Source organism: Eleutherodactylus coqui, chromosome 11, assembly GCF_035609145.1.
Source record: "Eleutherodactylus coqui strain aEleCoq1 chromosome 11, aEleCoq1.hap1, whole genome shotgun sequence".
NCBI lineage: Eukaryota > Metazoa > Chordata > Amphibia > Anura > Eleutherodactylidae > Eleutherodactylus > Eleutherodactylus coqui.
This window is the reverse complement of record NC_089847.1, coordinates 120,995,546-121,017,513: the sequence shown is the minus strand read 5'-3', so window position 1 is coordinate 121,017,513 and position 21,968 is coordinate 120,995,546. Positions and strand designations below refer to the sequence as shown.

Here is a 21,968-nt window from a genome sequence, read left to right as displayed (position 1 = left end):
GAACTCGTCACTCCAGACGACCTTCTGGCTTCTGTCCAAGGTCCATTGATGTCTTTCCCAAACCCATATGAGGTGTTGTTGGAGATGATGAGAGGTCAGCAGATTATCTGGGAGTAGATCGTAACACGGTCATCACGTGGTACAGCGTTACTGATCACAAGCTGCCACGTGCCAGCTGTTCCTAGTGCAGTGATCATTCGGTGTAAACAGTAAACCACTTGTTTGGGGCCTTGTGTGGCAGCAGTATGCAGTCCTAAGCTCTTGCTCGCAACCTGAAGGTTGTGAGTTCAATCCCTGCATGGTTCCGGTAGCCGTCTCAAGGTAGACTTAGCCTTCTATCCTTCCAAGGTCAGTAAAATGAGTACCCAGCTTGCTGGGGGGTAATAAATAAATTACCTGAGAGCGCAGCGGAATAAGTTGGCGCTATACAAATAACAAGTCCCTTTCCCCTTGTTTGGTGCTGTAATCCGCGGTGGATTTTACAAGTAAATTTAGCCCTAAAGTAGACGTCCACCTACATGGGGTAAACTTGCAGTTGACCGCAGTCAAACCAGACTGCAACCGTATCACACTATATAAGATAAAGGAGCGGTCTTGACAAATAACCACAATGCCGAAGCTCTGTCTTAAATTCTAGTGTTCCCAGTTATGTCAATAAGTCAATTAGTTTGGCCATATTAATGGAGCACTAATTGTGTGTATGACAAGACAACACTAGGCCAGTCCCCTCATACATGGTGCAGCATACATACAAACACACAAAGCAGACACTCCACATGATGTGAAGCAAAACAGAACCAAAGTGATGTAGAGCCATGCATTGACTGGAGTTGGGTGACAAAGGAAAGAGGACACTGAGGTGATGTTAAAATGAAGACAAGAAAAAAACAAAACTAAGCAGCCCGAGGGGATCATTCATCAGCTGTGGGCTGTAGGCCTCAAGGCTCGCCCTCCTCAGCCTGGCATTGGGAGGATTCCTGTGCTTACAATAATCCCCTCAGTATGCTGAACACAATAAACCAAAGTGTCTTCTCAATAAAACAATTTCTTAACCCTGGAAATTGGGTGTAAAAAGTACCAATTTCACCCCAGCCATGGCTGTCTTAACTCTCTGCCTCCACTTGTTTGAGTTGTCCTCAGGAACAGGCTGATGCTTCTGAAGGCATTTGAAGGAAACAAAAAGGACCATGCGATAGTGTTATAGAGCATCGTTCAATCAGCAGCAATGAATGAGACACAAGGTATGTGTGAACTGCCCCTAAATATCACAGGCAAAGCTAGGAACCCCATACACATGGACTAAGGGGGCACTTTCGAACTCTATGGTCATGACATCTAGTCTAGGAACCAATCTTTGGCCAAGTGTACAATTTAAGTGCCATGAGGTTATACACATTTTCCAGTTACCCAACATACTATGTCAGCTCACAACTTTTTAGGATGGAAGAAGCCCATGAGATGTTTGATTACCAGATTGGGACTTCGGTGTGTTCAGAGTCAAACAATGATGCATCGCAAATGGAAGGTATGTAGAAGTACACAACCAACTACCACTGGATATGGCATTAGCATAGAGATGAAAGGGGGATTTAGGAACTAGCCTAGCTTAAGGACCAAATTTCAACTCAAAAGCCTGACCTCAATAGCATAGCTTTACTGAAATCTAAATGCTCAGTTGGCTGGAAGTTTATATTAAAGGAGTTGTCCCACTTTAGGCATTTTTGGCTTTATGGATCCACCATAAGATGTCTAATAGATGAAGGTCTCTTCTTTTGGGGACATCCCATTTAGCAAGCTAAAGCAAGTGTTATACAGGAGTTATCCAAATGGAGATCTGACCCCGCATGTTCACAGCTCTGTCCTTTGAAGTTTACCGACATTATGGAAACTGCTGAGCAAGCACAGAAGTAGCCAAGTTTGGTTTCCTCTTGTAGGAGGGTGATGTGATACCTCAAACAGGGGTCTGTCGGAGGTGGGACCCCATTGGTATATGCCATAAATAACCTTTATTGAAATAAGGGCCCCATAACAGAACAGGCTATAAATGAAGGCCACAGCTAGAGGCCGGTGATGGTAGGGGCAGTTGCACACGCTCATTCCATGTCTGACATACAGATATAGCAGTAAGGCAGCTGAGACAGAAGAGAAGTTTAAACCATTTACACTTCATAGAGAAAAGGTCATCTGAGACAAAGGACATTAGAACTATAAGAGAAGCGTATGTCACACCAGCAGCACTTGTAGCCCAGTAAGGGTGGGACAAACCTGCAACAGCCGCCAGGACGTGGATCCAGTCCCGAAACTTCAGCAGTAGAAATAAGGTGGCAGCATCAGATGGTGCATAGAAAATCAAAAGTATTTATTTTCCCATAGCAGAAAAATATTGCAGCGACGTTTCGACCAGTGATCTGGTCTTTATCACCATCTGATGCTGCCATCTTATTTCTACTGCAGAACTATAAGAGAACGTTCACACGCGGCAGATTTGACGCGGGAATTTCTGCAAATGAGGATTGGCTCCATCTGCATAGGCCTTGTTTCTGCTCATAGATTTGTAAGGGGTCTGAAAATACTAGCTTTGTGACGTTGGGTAATCGCTATAGCTGCTCATGTTTACTATGCAATTGCTTGGTCTGATCGTTGTAACAGTAACATAGTATGTTAGGCTGAATGAAGACAATGCCCATCTAGTTCAGCCGGTTTCAACCTCCTTGTTGATCCAGAGGAAGGCAAAAAACCCCAAGAGGCAGAAGCCAATTAGACCCTTAGAGGGAAAAATTCCTTCCCGACTCCATAATGGCAGTCAGAATAATCCCTGGATCACCCTCTGAGAGTTCCTACCTGTCTGTAGACACGGAACTACAAACCCGCTGGTTACCTAATGTCTATATCCTGTAATATGGTAGCGCTCTAGAAAGACATCCAGTCCCCTCTTAAACTCCTCTATGGATTTTGCCATCACCACGTCCTCAGGCAGAGAGTTCCACAGTCTCGCTGCTCTTACAGTAAAGAACCCTTTTCTGTGTTGGTGATGAAACCTGCTTTCTTCTAGACGTAGCGGATGCCCTCTTGTTACCGTCGCAGTCCTGGGTATAAACAGATCCTGGGAGAGATCCTTGTATCGTCCCCTCATGTATTTATACATAGTTATTTGATCACCCCTTAGCCGTCTTTTTTCCAGGGTGAATAGTCCTAATTTTGGTGTCTCCCTGGGTATTCCAGTCCTGTCATTCCGTGTATTAACTTAGTTGCCATCTTTGAAGCTCCTCCAGTACTGTAACATCTTTCCTGAGCACCTTATATAGTGGAAGAATAATGTTCTCATCTGTCGCCCCTATACCTCTTTTAATGCACCCCAAGACTTTATTTGCTTTTGCAGCAGCTGACTGGCATTGATTGCTTCAGTTAAGTCTACAATCCACTAGTACCCCCAGGTCGTTTTCCATATCACTTTTCCCTAGCTGTACTCCATTTAGTGTATATTCCGCACTTCCTCCTGCGTTAGGTATGTAATATTTTGTGAGGGATTCATTTTATTCTTCTGCATCTCGTGGGGCATTTCCTTTTCGTTCCTGAATATACTTGAAAAAAATCTATTTAATAGGTTTGCCTTCCCTCCATCATCTTCTATGATTTCTCCTACATTATTTGTTAAAGGGCCAGTGCTCTCAGTGCAAATCCGTTTACTGTTAATATAACTGAAGAATAGTTTAGGGTTGTTTTTGCTCTCTTTGGCGATCAGTCTTTCTGCCTCTTTCTTGGCAATTTTGATCTTTTCTTTGCATATTTTGTTTTTTTCCCTGTATGATTTTAGCGCTTCTTTGCTGCCTTCTTGTTTTAGTAGTTTAAACGCTTTCTTTTTTCGTTTATTGCCCCCTTACCGTCTTGTCGAGCCACATTGGTTTCCTTCTACTTGTAGTTCTTTTGCTTTTAAAGAGTAAGAACTGCTCATATGAGGTAATTAGGATGTTTTAAAACTTTTCCTATTTGTCGTCTGTACTGTTATTTTTGAGGATGTTGTCCCAATTAATGTTACGGACACTCTTGTGGTCCCCCTGTGGATATTGTGTGGTCTCGATCCCAGTCTTGTGGTCATCCTATAGTTTACATAATGGTCATGATGTGTGAGGCAAGCAAGTCTGTCAGACGAATGGTAGGGTACATTTTGCACCACAAGATGGTTCCTGCATGTGGTACAAATGTTGTGATTGCCGCCGCTGTGGTGGAGTGCACAAGTACAAGCGGTCAGTAAAAGAGTTTGGGTTTAGCATGTGGTGATGAACTGCCAAAGAGCCCTGGGGTCTGCTGAGAGGTTGGGTGAGGCCTGGAGTCATGAGCCAGTCCTGGAACCTGCTGAGAACCGGCATGTGGCTTGTATTAAGTTGTGAGACAGTCCTCAAGCAAGCTGAGAGGTTGGATATGGACTGTGATTCAGAGCCATTAGTGAGTCTTGGAGCCTGCTAAGACACTGGGTAGAGCCAAAAGCACTAAGTTGCAAGAGTGCCCTGGATACTCTGAACTGTTGACTGCTGTACTGCCAGGAGAGTGCAAGTCTTTACACCAGAGTGCATACTTGTGTTGGTCACTGAGTGTGTCCCGCAGCTACGCCAGGTATGAAGCTCTGTATTCGAAGAGACTGTAACTGCATCTCACAAAAACTGGAAGAACAAGACTGTGTTGCAAAGTTCTGAAACTGCGTTGCAAAGTTCTGAAACTGTGCTGCAAAGTTCTGAAACTGCGCTGCAAAGTTCTGAAACTGCACTGCAAAGTTCTGAAACTGCGTTGCAAAGTTCTGTAACTAAGTTGCAAAGTTCAAAAACTGAGCTGCAGTTCAATTGTACCCCTATTTCAGCTTCCAAGACTGTTACCATTTACCACAACACGTGTGCCACCTCTTTACCTCCCTTCCTGTGGAGGGGAACGACTGCTACTCCCCACTTCAAGCTACACACTGCAAGCTACATTCAGATATATGGGCCTGTCACAGGCATTTCTACAACAAATCTGCTGCATGTGAATCTACCCTAAAACCTAGCCAATATCATTACAGAATCAGATTTACAGCATTTGAGTGAAGGTTAGTAACATGCTACTAATCTACACAAGAAGTACACGGAGCAGACCGGTGACACAGCATGGTAATCGGAGATGTAGGAGGACAAGAGGACCATTTCCTTCACTTACAAGTTACCTGATCCCAGTTTGTGGATCAGATTGGCTTTAGAATAAAAGCACCATTGTATACAGATGGATGCTGCACAAACACTGCCATACACAACAGGGCCGTCGCAGACCGGGATTGTGTTACAGGACATGAGACTCATCATAACTGAAGGGCAAACAACGCGTAACTATAAATTACAGGGTGTATTCATGTCGATGGAACAAACAAACAATCATCACGTTATCGACCCTGCATGATTTTGGTCAGACCCTCAGTTATATGACTTTAGTTTAACCCATTAAGGACCAAGCGCCGTAAATATACCACACTTGGCCCTGGGCTTTAATCCCGTGCCATAGTAAAAATACGGCACGGAATTAAAGCTTCTGCATTCTTGCATGAGCAGGTCAGGTCCTCAAATATCAGTGACAGCCGAGGACCCAGAGGAGAAGGCAGAATAATTTTTAACCACTTCTGTCTTGTCTTTTGTGGGCTACATAGCGCTCAATGAGCACTATGTAGTGAATAGAGAAAGCAGAAGTGTAACTTCCGCTATTTGACCTGGTGATCACCGGGTGCCTCCAGGTATGTCAGAGCTGCAGGGTCTTAGCAGACCCCTGCTCAGCTCTGCCAGTGACTATTGTCAATACAGGGAGATATTTTTGCCTTTAACTGGGGTTCCAATGGGTGTTCCAGCTACAGTGGACAAGTGTGAAATAAAAAAAAAAGACATTTTGAATAACCCCCAGAGGTCTAATATCATGGAGGACATAATTAAAAAAATAAATAACAGAATAAAAAAAAAAATATATATATATATATATAAAAAAAAGAAAACAATCCCCTGCCTCCAGTGACGTTAACAGTCGGTATATGCGCCCTATAATCCAATACTATACAAATGATATATTAAAATGCCCAAAAGAAAATAAGGAACCCATTCCTGTACTTTATTTTAGGGTAAATATACTCATATTAAAAACTATTAATTTAAAAAAAACTATAGCTTTTCACCCATAAAAAAAATCTGTGAAAAAAGATATTACAAAATAGCCCTATGTCATGGGAAAAAAACCCAAAAAAATCCAAAAATAATTTTGGTAGCAGAAGTAAAAAAAGGGGGGGGGGGGGGCTTGGCTTGTGCAGAGCATACGCTGTGGGTTCCAGGTTAAGGTCACGGGGGCTAATGTGTGAAACTGCACAAAAAGATTTTGTCCCTTCCCTACCCATCTGTGGACAGTTAAATGAGATTCTGGCTGCCTCCAACCATCACTTACTGTATACAGCGCATACATTGAACTCAGTACGAAATCAGTATGAGGCAAGCTCAAAAGTACCCCTAACAATGGCTGCGAGTAGCCAAAATGACATTCCCTCATTTTAAAGGTCTATTCCTTTACTCATTTCTGCACGAAGACTCCAGGCTAAGACGGTCGATCTGGTAGAACTGATTTAAATGGTTACTTGTATTTTTCAATCTCCATACCTCTTTGCGCCTCTGGTCCTTTTTCAGTGATTTCTGAAGGACTTTAGCCTCATACTCTGCTCTGGGGTGGTCCTGTAGGAAATAAAGATAGTATAAGATATTTGAGTGCCCGCATTCCTCCACCAGATGAGGCTCCTCATCAGCAAAGATCTCAAGGCACAGGCAGGCTGTAAAGGGAGCTGATCAGTACATACAGTGGTATGATGCATTACCAGCTGCTGACATACAGTGTTGTGAAACATGAATTATGATTTGGGATGGATGCAAACATGGTGCAACAGAAATGACCATCTGAAGACAACACAATATGCAACGTGGTCATTTAACGTGGTGGCATGAGCAGCAGAACAGTGACGAACAGGCATAAACACATACATTGAGGGTTTTGCTGGACATGACAAGATTTGGGTGCTGCAAAGGAGGATGCAAAGATAACTTGCTGAAGAAAGAAGATAGAAAAAAAAATTATTAATAAATAAGTTCAAACCTTGACCGTGCCCTTCAGGATACAAGAACACGACACACACACAGGGGAAAAAAAAGATAATCATTAGTTTGGGTTCCAGGAGAGGTCATGGTTAGTGGTCGGGTTATTTAGGAGACGGGTACAACGGCTGGTATGCCAAACACTTAATGGGGTACATTAAGCACACCTAATAGCAGTGTTGACATGAAGAACATGAACCTGGAAGACCTGGAGGTCTATTACGGAGCCACACTTGTCCAGAGACCAGTCATTTCCAATGGAGAAACTAATATGTGTACACAGTTGTGTATATGTATAACTACAGTGACAAATATACATACACGCACATGCAATGCAAATATTTAGGTGAAACACATTATGTAAGGTATTTGCCCCTCCGACCCCCTAAAGACAAGCCTGACCACAGGAATCTTTAGATGTTCTGTAAACTTGACGGCGCAGTCACTGATGAGGTTTTCTTTCCTTTACTAATTGCTGCTGTCTTCTTAATCTTGCTGTGCAACAATTATCAGTGACCGTAGTATTTTCTCAGTTTTGCATATGGAAGCTAATGCAAATTTTTCAGTAAAAAGGATCTTGCAAAAAAAGTTGCCTAGATCTCAGCTTCCTGGATTATGAATTAGGCCAAACAGGTCCAGCCTTAGGGATATGAGACCTGTGCAGCCATATAGGGCACAACACCTGCCACTACCGAAGAGGAGACCAGTGGTCCTGATGACCTGGGCAGCAACATAGGGTGCAACACCTGCCACTACCGAAGAGGAGACCACTGGTCCTGATAACCTGGATAGCAACATAGGGTGCAACACCTGCCACTACCGAAGAGGAGACCACTGGTCCTGATGACCTGGGCAGCCACATAGGGCGCAACACTTGCCACTACCGAAGAGGAGACCAGTGGTCCTGATGACCTGGGTAGCCATATAGGGTGCAACACTTGCCACTACCAAAGAGGAGACCAATAGTCCTGATGACCTGGGCAGCCATTGCTTCCCTAGTTTACTAATCGAGCAGCATGACTCTATTTTATTTGGACACTATATGGTACACCATAAGGGAGGGGGTGTTAGCAGAAGGTATTGCATAGGGCGTTGGCCAACCTAACCCAGCTTTGAGGCCACATTTACACAGTAATATGTGCAATTTCTAGTTGGTGGTAGTTGAATATATGATAGATGTATCCTAATGGAAGAACGCTGCTGATGACACTGGCATTAAATGCTAAAAATATGCAAAATTAGCTCATGGCAGCCAAACCAGAGTCTCGAAATAAAGGAAGACCAACCCATCTGTAAACAGATTATTGCTCATTTAGGCCTTCAAAACCTGGTCAGAAGGTATGATCCTCATTCATATGAGAATCAATAGGCTGAATGAAGTTGGAACTTCACATTGAGTGATCGTAAATGAATACGTAGACTCATTCCCTTCAAGTATATCGACTATTACTAAGGAAGACCTACCCTATAAATACTGGCAATATGTAGAGTTCCTCATAGCTAAAACTTTACACTTTCTGCAGTTTTGATAGGTCACTTCAAGAATACTCTCTGCTGTTGTACAAGGAGTGGTATCTTCTTAGTATCTTTTCATACTCACTTGTTCCTCCTCAAATCCGGTTAAGTCCCATCTGTAGTTGAGCCTCATTTGTCGCCTTTTCCAGTGCTCCATGAATGTGGCAGCTGCAACACAATGAAGACACTTCATGTTATTAAAGGGGTTTATAGAAGGGTTTCTAAAGGGGGACAAGGAGCAGTCAGAACAGGGATCACACAGAACGGCACATTTTTAGGATTCAGACAAACTTAGTTTTGACATTATTCAAAATATTTAGTGCACATTGACATTGGTCATCGATCCCTCACAATAGTCAGACCTCCCCCTGTTCTTACCAGAAGGCAGGAAGACAATAAAGGTAACACTGGTGCTAAACATCACAAGATTGCACTCAATGACAATAGGGGATTGCTCAAGGTGCTCAGGGGAAGCTCAGCTCCTTCTCCCTCTACACAGTGACCTTCGAGCAGGTCACTGAGCATGCCTACTACACTCCCACAAATAAGCCTCCCTTATAGCCTCACATCTAAGGCCATAAGTCTTTTTCTGTCCTAGCTTTGGTATGCCCAGATGTCTGCTATGAAGCCAATCTCTGGAACTGATACAGTTTATGAAGTAACAATGTCACATTTTACAATTCATGGTGATGATCTGGCTCAGAGTCAGCACCCAACAAGCCCGAGCCCACTGAACCATGGGGGCCCACTACACTTGGTGACCAGAGATGGGTCTACTGGTCCACCTAAACATGTTGTTGTCCAGTTCCTGCTACGTTTTACTGCTTCTCATGGACTTCATGTACCCCCAACAATGATTGGATATTCCAGCAGGATAATGCATAGAGCCATGGGTCTCAAGATGTCCGGGATTGATTCAAGAAGCATTCTGGAGAGTTCTTATGAATGGTGCGGCCTGCACGTTCACCTGACATGACCTGAATGAAGCATTTATGGAATGTGATGGAGAGGTCCACATGCACCAGAGATCTTGCACTTACAAATACCACGGAGCTGTGGCTCAACATCCCTATAGACAACTTCTGTTCACTTCTGGAATAGATGCCACATTGAGTTGCCCCACTTCGTCAGGCTACATGATATTAGTTCCTGTTCCAGGACTTTTGGCATGTCAGTGTATTTGGACACTGCTCACCTCTAAAACTGCCTTCTCTATGGAAAAGAGAGGTCCTATGATGGCCTTTTGATGATTGTATACAGCTGAGAAAAAGTGGAGAGGTGGTCATGCATGTGGCTCTTTTGAAGTCTAAGTGAGTCACTGAATCAGTTTTGAATCTACTCCTATAGGAGTTTACTGGATTGGGCTGCGAGCATACTTGACCACCTCTTCTATATATGACTTCCATGGGGAGTTAGGTGGGTCCAGGTTCTAGATTTGGAAGGGGTCATAAGCAAAGTTTTTGACCAGATGCCTTCTGCTAGGTCTAGAAAACGGAGATGTCATCCTGTCTCCTGAGTCTGCTTCTGTTTCTTACAGCATTCACAGGATTAGGGCTTATTCAGACAACCGTATATATTCATGCCGATATACAGTGTCTCTCTCTGCAGGGGGAGGAGGCTGGAAGAGCAGGGAGCAGTGCACTGAGCAATTTGAGGGGCGGAGTTAAGTCCCGTGACTTAGCTCCACCACCGTCCTGCCATCTCTCATTGCAAATAGTGTAGAGGGGCGGAGAGGGGTGGATAGGAGACAGAGAGGGGGCAGAAGCTCAGTGCACTGCTCCCGGCTCTTCCAGTCTCCTTCTCCTGCAGAGAGGGACACCGAATATCAGCCGGGGGTGAATACCCGGCCGATATACGGTTGTCTGAATAAGCCCTTACTGTGTCTGGCTCCTCCACCCAGCTTGTGGGGATTTGCAATCAGCTTCCTATTTAAACCCATCAGACCTTTCCCAGAATGCTTGGTGTTGTTGTTCATTTCCTGTATGACTGCTGGTGCAGCTATCTTGTCTATATTCAGTTCTTTGTGTATTCTTAGCTGGATCATTTCTGTCTTCGGGTCTATCCAGCTTTCTGTGTGCTTGCTGCTGGGTTCTTGTTTATCTGTTCCCTGTATCTGTGGTCTCTTCACAGTACTGCCTCCGGTTCCCAACTTATGTCCACTCCTCCATATCTGTGCGGCTCGGTGCAACTGACTCTGGATTTCTATCCTCACCAGGTAAGTAGGGAAGTCTAGGAGGCAGGGATAGGAAAGGTGGCCTGGACCTCTCCACCTTCAGGAGTATCTCCAGGTAAGGCATATGTTAGCCCATCTATGTTCAGGATAAGGCCAATTCTCCTCCTTTTGTACCGAGTCCCCGCATTAGCACAGTCTTCGCCTCGGTGTCAGCAGTCTATCCTGCCGGGTGGTTCCACTCGGTAGGACAACACAGTGGATCCACAACTGAATCCTAACACCTTCACCCCTATTGCCTTTCCCTTGAGTCAATCTATTCTTCATTTTAACAGTTCATTGTCTGGAAAAAGTGGTAACAACCAACAAAAACCGCCGTAGGAAATGTGAGCGGTCATTATTTACGGCTCTACACAAGAGCAGAGTAAGCGATCACTGCAGGTGCATTAGTATCTGGCAGGTATATTCCTAGTAGCAGGATACAGATGGGGAGCAGAACACGAGCTACTGGATTGAGGCGAATCGTTCACAAGTAGTTAATTAGTGTATTTCAGGAAATGTACAACTTCCCAGCTCCATCCTTCACAGCGCTGACACCAATCTATTTACACAGAGGGGAATTTATTTAACTTTGTGGCTCCGTAGAAAAAGCATGACATGTTCTAAATGTAACTAATCCAAACATAATACTTTGTTACGATGTCTACTTCTGCATTTGTGGAGATTCTATTCTTTGCTCACATTAACCCTTTAAAGAGAACATTGACTTCATTTTATTTTGTTCATCAAACTGCGTAGAAAAAAACAATTGTCCTTGTAGTAATTCAGTACTGGATATGGCCACTAGGGGACTCGGGGAGAGTCTGTATGGCAGAGAAAAGGTGCCTCTGCTTGTAGATCAAGAGGCACCTGAGAAGTTTGTGTAAAAGTGGAGGTGGGCCTCTCAGCAGTTAGCTTGGAGCTCCTGGGATCCGGACACCCAGACTGTGAGAGAAGAGACGACCTCTGCAGCGAATATTGATAACGGACTTTGGTTATGCTAAGGTAATATGTGATGGCATTAGACCTGTTAGAGACACATATATACTGTATAGTTAGAGGCCAGATGGCCAGGTGTTGATTTATGTATCGGTTTAATGTAAAGTGCTGTAAAGCATTGTGGGGATGGAATAAAGCTGGCAGATGTCAGATATAGTGACGCCAGTATTTTGTGAGTAAGGCCCTCTGTCCACGGCAATGATTTCGCCAGCGGTAAACCACTAGGGAATCACGTCGGCTGAAGCTTTCCATAGCATTGCTATGGAAAGCGTCGTCCCCCTGTCCACGGAGGGACCGTGGCTGTTAACCCTTTAATGCTGCAAATTGCCCCGATTCTCCATGGTCAGCCTATCTGTCAGCTAGGCTGACCTGTGGAGAACCGTCTGCCGGCTCCTGCTCCCGTGCGGCGGCTGAGATTCGCCGCCGGATACCGCAACGCCCATGGACAGGGGGCCATAGATTGTGGTTCTTGAATCATGACTAATCTCCTAATGTCACATATCCATCGGTCAAAAAGGAACAATTTCTATCTCATTTGCAAAATATGGCCATCAGTACAGCCTCCGTAGGGATTGTCATTCCCCTTTCCTAGAGTTTTATACATCAAACAAGGGTGATGATTACAGATTTGTCCATCAAAGGATTCAGGGTCTGTTGAATATATGGGTCATAGGTGCAGAGTATACGGTCGCACCCGGGCTCTGGAGCTCTTAGGGGACCCATAAGAGCTCTCTTCTCCATATAGGGATACCAGCTATAGCTGCGATCGTCACTCCCGCAGATCGTGGCTGTTAACCCTTTAAATGCTTCTTCTGAAAGCCTCCAGGGCTGCCATTGCAAATTGCCTATCAAGCCTTGCCTGTGGCGTCGCTTGATAGATTGCCTGTCAGATCGTACTATAGTATTACATCATACTGCGGTACCATTAGAAACCACAGGGCGTCCCACAAAAGACGAGCCCTCACACAACTATGTCGATTAAATAAGTTATGGTGGTCGGAAGACGGCGGCAGAAAGTTAATTTTTTTTAAAGATATTTTATTTTTTTAAAGTGGGACAGCAACCCCCCCTCTTCAAAAAAAACCCAACATACGTTGGATGTCATAGTAATCCTACCGACCCATAGAATTAGATTGTAATGTCATTTTTGCAGCAGTATTTCACTCCACTTAGAATTTTTTTATAAGGTTTTCAGTACATTCTATACGAGTATAACAATAGTACTACAATAAATAGCACTATTGGAAAATACCACTCGTCCCTCAGACAGCTATGTGGATAGAGAAATAGAAGACTTGTGATTTTTTTTTTTTTTTAAATGTGGGTAGGAAAAGCCAAAAATAGAGAAAAAAATGGCTGTGTCTTTAAGGGGTTAATATAAAAGCAACTTTACATATATGCATGTGCAAATTAAATGCATAGCGGGTTTCCCTGAAAATAAGACTGGGTCTTATATTAATTATTGCTCCAAAATATTTATTTTATACATTCATAGCAGCCTGGACACTATTTAAAAAATCATGCTAGGTCTTATTTTAGGAGTGGGTCTTATTTTCAGGGAAACAGTGTGTGTGTGTGTGTGTGTGTGTGTGTATGTATATGTGTGTGTGTGTATATATATATATATATATATATATATATATATACTTTAGCCATTCTTCTGCAATGTACTCTAGTGGTTCTCAAAGGAAATGTGACTCAGATCTGGCTGGGAACAGCTCTTTAGCATATGGCAAACACGATAATTGTTGTAGAAGCAACTCCATAGAGAGCGAACCTCTCCGGGGACAAACTGGGAACTAAATACAAACAGATGCGCCTTTTTTCATCGTATTATATATTCCGCTCACAAAAAAAAAAACACAACACAGAATAAAAATAAGTCTTAAGACGTCAAAATAAGAACACCAAGTATAAAGGTCCTGGAGGGATACGGGAGGATGACTGGGGGAGAAGATTCCCCCGACGCTGCCCTGGAAGGGGACGCAGACCTCAGAACATGAGAAACCCATCCAGAGCGGAGCTCTTCGTGCAGCTGGGACACTTTCTCAGATAAAAACCAAACTTTCATCTCCACTAATTATCTAATACATGGCCTAATACCAACATTATGCAATGCCCCAGAAGAGGGAGTGAAGCACTCTGGTGGGACCATGTGCACAATACAGCATTGTCAGTGGGGTGTGAGCACCGGCCTGCCTCGAGAGGCGGCGATCCTTGTAGCGGTGCGGGAAACGCTCAAAGGGTCTACCAGAATTTATGGAAGAATTCTGATCAATTTCATACACGTTTATAGTGATTGGAACTCTAATGTTACAGAGCACCAAATCTGCATAAACAGTTAAATGATACAATTCTGCCACCACTAGGGGGAGCTGATAAGAATGTGCAGGAGAGGCGAGAACAGAAGGAAACCAAGCATAGGTCCAGCCTCACTGACGGAACTCCTATTCCTATTGACTCATTCTGCAGTGTCTATATACAGTGACATGTAGAAGCTGCAGAAGACAAACACTGCTAAATGTTTACTCAAACACCATTGCAAATATAATAGTCAGCCCAAAATACATGCATTAAAGGGGAAAGAAATGTTGCTTTCCCCAAAAAGATGTTCATAGCCTTTAAAGCCTCAAGCACATCACTGTATTTGGGATGCCTATTGCAGGGATCCAGACTATGGCACCCATAACATGGACCAATGGTGTAATATGGATCCATAGGCAGCCTGTGTGCTGTCGTGGCAAGTCCATGGACAACATTGTGAGCATACACCCTTAAAAGAGTTCTCCCACTTCTAGCTGTTTTCAGACAGCTCTGTGCATTGCATAGTGGCCAAGGTTGGTACTGCAGGCTGAATCCTGTTGAAATGAATGGGACTCAACCTGCAGTACCAACTCAAGCCACTGCACAATGTAAAGAGCTGTCTAAAAGCAGCTAGAAGTGGGAGAACCCCTTTTAAGTGTCTGCTCTTGGAGGTACAAGGCTTTTTATAGTATCTGTGGTCTCTCATAACAAGCTCTGTAGCTACATAAGCAGTGAATGAGCAGCACATATTTCCAATGCAAGGTCATCTGCCGGGCTGCTACGATCAATTGCCCTGTTCTTATATTGAAGTTCTATGCTTGTCAGAAGTACAAAAAGTCAACTTGGGGTATTGAAAAATATTCCACTTACCCCATAAAGCCATGAAGACAGAGAAGAAGACTGTGGCCGGGTTGTCGAAGAGATGACTGGCACGAGCTGTGGCACAAGCAGAGCTGATCTTCCAGTAGTTGCAGGTCTTGTCACATAATGGGCACATGGTCATATTGTTCCGCTGGTCACACATCTCCATGCTGGGAAAAATAAATGAAGAAGGAAACTTAGAAGAAATAGTGTGTATATACAGGCATTGGAGGCCTCAGTAATGTGCGATGTAGAAGATCCTATAGGTGATCAGAACCTAATAGGGGTTTCTCAGGCAGCGCCTGCTGTCAGAGCCTGACTACACCAAGGTCAAAGCGGAAGTGCTGCTCTGACCCCTGTATACTGCCCGTCGCCTGTAATTGCAGACTGGGTTCCCATTGATTTCAATGAGAACCCCACCTGCAATGACAAGCACCAGCCACTATACAGGAACCGGAGCAGCGGCCTCTGCTCCGACCCCAGTGTATCCCGGCTCTGTCAGCCTAGAAAACCCCTTTTAAAGGGGCTCCATGCCTCAATGAATGGATTAAATGTATACATTGATCTGTGTGTGGTGCTCAACTCTATGCCGAGGTGTAATGTGAAGCCCCTGGGCCCTAATGTAAACCCTCCCCTGTTCTTCAGGAATAGGGCATTACAGTTTAGGACAAAAAGAGGTTGTTATCATTTTAAGCTGTTGTAGCTCCGGTTCTCTCATGGCTACCAACATGCATCCATTCTAAACCTAAGATTCTTGGCTTTAATATGACATCAAAAGCGTGTCCGTGGCGCTTCCAGAACCCGAGTTACAACAGTTTGAAGTGGAGTCTGGAATACTTAATTTACAGCTGTCACTTTTTAGTGTGTGTGCGCAGCAGAGAGGATCTGTGATGCTCCTGTAGGAGGAACAGGAATTTTTGTTCATGTAATCACCCCCACCCCAAACAATCAGAGAGTATATTTGCTCTCCGATTGTCACATATGGGTTTTTTTCACAGAAAAAGAGTGAAATGATGAAGACTTGCTCATCTAATTACTTCTGTAAACCCTTTAACCACTCAAATGCTGCAGTCATTGCTGACCGTGGCATCTAAGCAAGAAAAAAAAATTACAACACATAATTGGTATAGCTACGCCTATAACAGCCCATTCTGTAAAATATTACATTATCAAGCATGCAAAATTCCATTAAACTAAAAAAAAATCCAAAATGGCCATTTTTGGATCATATCACTTCCCCTAAACAGGAATAAAAAATAATTTTAAAAAATGGTAGATTCTGCAAAATAGTATTGCAGGCATGTGACATAAAAGGTCCTGAAAGGATTGTACATCTCACCCGGATGCTTAGTCTGGGTGAGATGAAAATCTAGTACAGGACTTCTTGGGTCCCCATTAACCCAACCCGTTACTGGAAGATAAAACACTGCAAGCCCAGAACATTGGGGTCAGAGCCCGGGAGTGACAACAAGTCCACCATGAAAGTCTGATTACTTGCTGACAAACTCTGCATGTTATTACTAGGTGAGCAAGTTGCTGTCCAGTTAGCGCCCCCAGGCAGGTGTTTCTGTTATTGCACAAAGTTTATGTCACAGTTACTGATGATCACACACCTCCTGTCACACAGATATAATAGAGCAGATCACAGCTCATCCTCCTAACTGTATAGTTATAATCTGTAGTTTATTTAGGTAAAAATACATGCTGATGATAATTAAACTGTAACCCCAGCAGGCAGAAATGGTACAGCCTCTAGCTAATGTTGTGGCGATGCATCATGGGATTGATGTGAAAGTGAAAGCAAAAAATGTCAACATCAAGATGGTGCCTGATAAGCATCAGACAGGCGGCTGCACTATAGGAAAGTGGCTGGAATACACAGAGGAGACCTCCAGAGTGCAATAAGCAACCAGGTGAGGGGGCAGGGACGAAAAAATGTTTTTGCTGGAGTGGCCCTTTAACTATCAGCTCCTCTAAACTGAAGAAAGATGCATAAACTTCTAAAAGGTATCTATTCATCTTCAGCAGCCGAGAAGAGCAGACAGCAACAATGACAGCTTGGGTGAGCACCGAAGCCCCTTCAAGGGTCTCTGCATCTGGACCACCAGTGATCAAAATGTAGCTCTGACATGTCAAAAGTTGAGTTAATACTTGCAAGCACCCCAACTATCATGGGTCATTTCAGTACTGGTCTCCTCAAATAGTACAAAGGGAACGCTTGGACTCCATTAGGCAACTGCAACTTGTGCAGTCTATTGAATAGCATGTATGTCCTGGTTAAAGGGATTGTCTCATAAATAAGATAACTCCTGTCCCTTTTAGGATATATGAACATTGGAGAGAGGGTTTGCATTACTCAGGACCCCCTACTATGAGACAGAACATCGAGTGGCTAACAAGCAGCAGTTATGGACCTACATGGCCATCATGTACCACCACCTTTCTGTTTGGCTAGCCATGGCTTCCCCGGCAAAATCTGGCTTTAAAAGGAAACATGGAATACTTTGCAAAGTTCCATCACTCACTCTTGTTAGCTTCCCTGGCTGCGACCGGCCTGTATGTTATTCTCCATATGGCCCCCATAAAGTACATGTCCTGCCATCCTCATTTTATTAGTTTATCATAATTTGGAGCGAGTGTCTCCTGCCCTGGCTGCAAGACTTGTCTGTACGAGGGGTAACGCCGGGCTGGATGTTTGCCCTCAGATTGTCAGTGTTAATCTCTCGGTGGTTGCTTGGTTATACAGTGTTCACAATGCTGCTTTAATTTCTCTTGGCGCCTGGGTCAGATTTATGTCTTCCAATCTGTTTTCACAGTGTCTTGTAAGCATTAGCAGAGGCTCGCTGGAATACAATACGTTTTTGCTAAGTACCATCTATTAGGGATTGTGCTTGTGACAGTTGTAAATGGGATTCTATGCTTCGGAGACCTGGTCCACTTTGTTATATAAGAGCGATCAAGGACTTGTGAGGGACATCTACAGTCTAGTTCTAAATCCTCGAACCATTCGTAGTATCATAGTGTAACAGATACACAGAGGAGACGCGTGGGAGCAGGAGATACCTTGGGATGTCATGATCTACAGTTGCACATCCATAAAGAAACACAATGATCCCCACGATGGATGCAGGAATTAACATCTGCGTGTAAACTCCGAGCCAAGCGAAGTACAGAGCAATCTTCTCACCAAAATATTTACTGGGAAGAGATAAAAGAAGACAATGAGAACAACGTAGAAGACAACTGTGGCATCCTATGAGTGCAGGCCTCCAACACCAGCATGAGGATAGGAGTGGTAGTTTCACAATGACTTACCGGACCAGGTCAATAGGTTGATATTTGTAGAAAACGCCGTAACTTGCCCATTCATCACATAAAAGCTGAAATATGAAGGGAAAAGGTAAAAATATAACGAAGGTGGGATTTACAGAAGTAATATTTGAGAGGATTCGATAAAAACCCAAAATATGGAATCAATACAGGGCAAAAAAGTAGAAAAAGCAGCAGTCATGCTGAATCCTGGTGCCTTAGGGGCCCAAAGGGCCCTCTGAAATATTTGGAGTTGCCACTTTTCTGAATGACACGTGGTAGCTGGGAGGTTCTATAACATTAACAATTTTTTTGTTGTTCCCGGGAATTTAACGCTTGTTTTGGCTGCCTAGCTCACATGTAACTGGTAATGTGCTTTTGTTGAGTCATGAGTTTGGTTTAGTACCAACTGACATGGTATCCTGTATTCTATGCATCATCTCACTGCATGTCTCACATCCAATTGTGGCAGATTGTAAGCAAATGAGTCACTGCATACGGCATATGCATCCGTTTGTTATTGCAAGTCTGGAGCTGCCTGGAAATCTAAAGCATACTTTGTTTGCAGGAGACAATAAGACAAAGTATCGGCATTGGTTTTCCCAGGGCTATGGAAAAACCAAGTATTAGTTCTCGAGGCCATGGGAAAACCAATGCAGATACTTTTTCTATTTGTCTCCTGCAAACAACAGAAAGTATGCTTCAGATTTTCAGGCAGCTCCAGACTTGCAAAATAAAACAGATGCATGTGCACAATCTGTCACAATTGGGTGTGATATGTACAGGGATATGAAGCATAGCAAATCGTATAGAGCAGGTCTATGCAAAACTTCACAATAGTTGGGGCCATAATTCAAATTGGCAAACCTCTTGGGGCCGCAGATAGGTTTTTAGCGGCTTGCGTACAAATTAGCTGTTAAAATACCAATTGATATTATAGATACAACTTATATAACAAGTATCTTACTACAGCTATTTACTACAGCAGAAAGCTTAGGCCTCCAGAACAATTTTTTTATCATTGGCAGCATTCAATTCAGAGAAAGCCCTGGTAGCGGCGGTGCGCAGAATCTTTATACCTAATATATATATATATATATATATATATATATATATAATATATTCCGTGCACTGCTGCTCCCGGGGCCATCTCTAAATGCTGCAGTGTAGTATGTAGCAAGCTACTTATACTTGCTATATAGATACTATAGTAAAGTTACTAGAGACTTTCTAATATCTTTTCTATAATATCTTTACCTCTAGCAGCCGGTAAAGTTTAGGTTAGCTGCGCTGCTAGCGTGATATGACTGTACCGCGGAGTGTAACATGACCATAGTCGTGACTACAGATTTATTTATATCCAGGACTGTAACAAGGGGAAAACCTCTACAGTTAGAGGAAAGAAGGTTTCTACACCAACACAGAAGGGGATTCTTTACTGTAAGAGCAGTGAGACAATAAAACTCTCTGTCTGAGGATGTGATAAAAAGTTTAAGAGGGGTCTGGACATCTTTCTTGAGTGATACAATATTATATGTTATAGTCAATGATTACTTCAGAAGGGTCAGTGATTTGGGGATTATTCTGATGCCAGATTGGAGTCGGGAAGGAATTTTTTTTTTCTCTTAAATGGGGAAAATTGGCTTCTACCTCATTCATTTTTTTTTTTTTTTTTTTGCCTTCTTCTGGATCAACATTGGAGGGCTGGGGATTAGGCTTAACATAGTAACATAACATAGTATGTCATAGTCTGTGGGCAAGGTAACTTTGGCTGGGCTGCATGTTGTGCAGGCCTGGTATAGAGCCAGCTAAACTACCAGCCGAATTGGTACAAAACCAAAGTTATGACTCAATAACAGCCCAGTACCAGTTCCATCTGACCTAGACAGCACAAAACTAGCGTTAAATTCCCAAGAAGAAAAGACAAAACATTGTTACCTAGTGTTATTTGTGTATGAATACACGTTAATGTACCCTGATTCGGACTTTACTGATTTGATGCAAACCAGGATAAGGACGTATCACAGGTTTTATTGCAAAATAGGAATTTTTCAAATAAATCATTTTTCTGACCAGAAACCCAAAGTTTAAAGCTACTTATAGTTCCTCATGTCTTAAATCACAAATGTTTAGAAAATATCTAAGGGCGAACCGGAAACCAAAGTGTGGGTTATAGATCAGAATCCAAGTTGCACCTCTGACATTGCAGGTTGTTAGGTTTCTCGATACAACGATGACAGAGGAGATGTCTCTTATGAAAGCCTTGCCATAAACACATTTGATTTATGTAAGCTAGGTAAATATTAAAACTTGCCAGACAAAGTGGGGAAGTGCAGCCTTGGCAATGCCAACTGCTAATTTTCCCTGTCACAATGCCAGCCTTGCATGTGCCACGCAAGTTCTAATTAAAGTGTAAGTGCTCTTCTAAACTTTTGTCGTGTCATAGAGACGTATTTAAAGTTTTAATTGCTGAGGGTCCAACTGCTGAGATTCCCCCTGATCGCTAGACAAGTACTGTAACTGCCCGTTAGCTGAAGACAGGCTCAACAGAAGGTCTATGGATCCGTCTTCAGGTAGGAAGGAATGCCTCAGCTGGCTTGTTCTAGCAGTCAGTGGGAGTTTCAGCAACGATCAAAACTTTTGACATGTCCCTATTTATTACATGTCAAAAGTTTTTAGAAAGCGCAGTTGTACTTTTCGTTAGGGGATCAGTACATTAATGCATTGGGGTTTCATGGAATGGGTCACCAACAACCCAGAAGATAAAGGATAATTTGTTTTATTGGATATAGATTGATTAAGATGGGAGTAACAGACCGTCTCATGTGCCATAAGGGTAGTTTCAGATGCTCATATGGCTGCATCTTTAATACCTACATACCTCTTTGGTTTTAAGTGTAGGAACATAGATCATTATGGAAATCTATGGAGCGTGTTCGGCAGTGTCCTGGTTACGTAAAACAGCAGGTGGAGGCTGTATTATAGCCATCTAAAACGGGGCGAAGAAACTAATTTGGACTCTGAGTGTGGACATTGAGGACATCCAGTAAGCCCATACGAATGAGACAAGTGTCATGTTAGAGGTTGTAAATCTACGATATATCACAGCTTTGTGGATTGTGGCCAGTTTGTAACAATGAAACATCTGCTAAGAAATCTCCTGTTGGTTCCTTGACAAGATCAGCCAAGGAACTCCCCTTTAATTAGCACAAGGGCATCAATGTTTAATTTTCCCATCAATCATCTAACACCCACACCAACCCCATGGAAAGGACCAGAACAAGTGTCTTGTGTGGAGAATAAAAAGAGCGCATTGTGTATCTACCCTGATGATAGAGATTGTAAACTGTAGTTTAGAGGCAGGAACTCCACACTGGATGGAGATTGTTACCCTTGACAGGACCATACTTGATGCCCGAGACATTGAGCGAGTGCCCCCATATTACTGTACACATCCTTTTACCCAGCACCACCTCCTCCGTTAGCTTTACTTAGAAAATGGGAGTTTTTGTAAAGCTCAAATCAGATAAATAAAACTCAGTCCATGGAAACTGAACAGTGATGAGCAAACTTTTGAAAAGTTTGGTTCAGCTGGTTTGCGAAACTTCTGCAAAAAGTTCTGTTCAGTCCAAATT

General features: G+C 43.2%; 1 protein-coding gene across 3 annotated transcripts in view; it reads right to left on the bottom strand.

The window, feature by feature from the left end:
- Window positions 1-21,968, bottom strand: part of ANO1 (anoctamin 1) — a 171,466-nt gene that overhangs the window by 18,985 nt on the left and 130,513 nt on the right. For 2 of the 3 annotated variants that reach the window (XM_066583433.1, XM_066583434.1), the window contains 5 exons: window positions 18,340-18,404; window positions 18,088-18,222; window positions 15,034-15,194; window positions 8,737-8,819; window positions 6,651-6,722 (listed from right to left, as the gene is read on the bottom strand). In XM_066583433.1, coding sequence (XP_066439530.1) covers window positions 6,651-6,722; window positions 8,737-8,819; window positions 15,034-15,194; window positions 18,088-18,222; window positions 18,340-18,404 — 516 coding nt within the window. Of the gene's footprint in view, window positions 1-1,078; window positions 1,157-6,650; window positions 6,723-8,736; window positions 8,820-15,033; window positions 15,195-18,087; window positions 18,223-18,339; window positions 18,405-21,968 lie in introns of all 3 variants that reach the window. The other variant, XM_066583435.1, reaches the window with a different exon arrangement.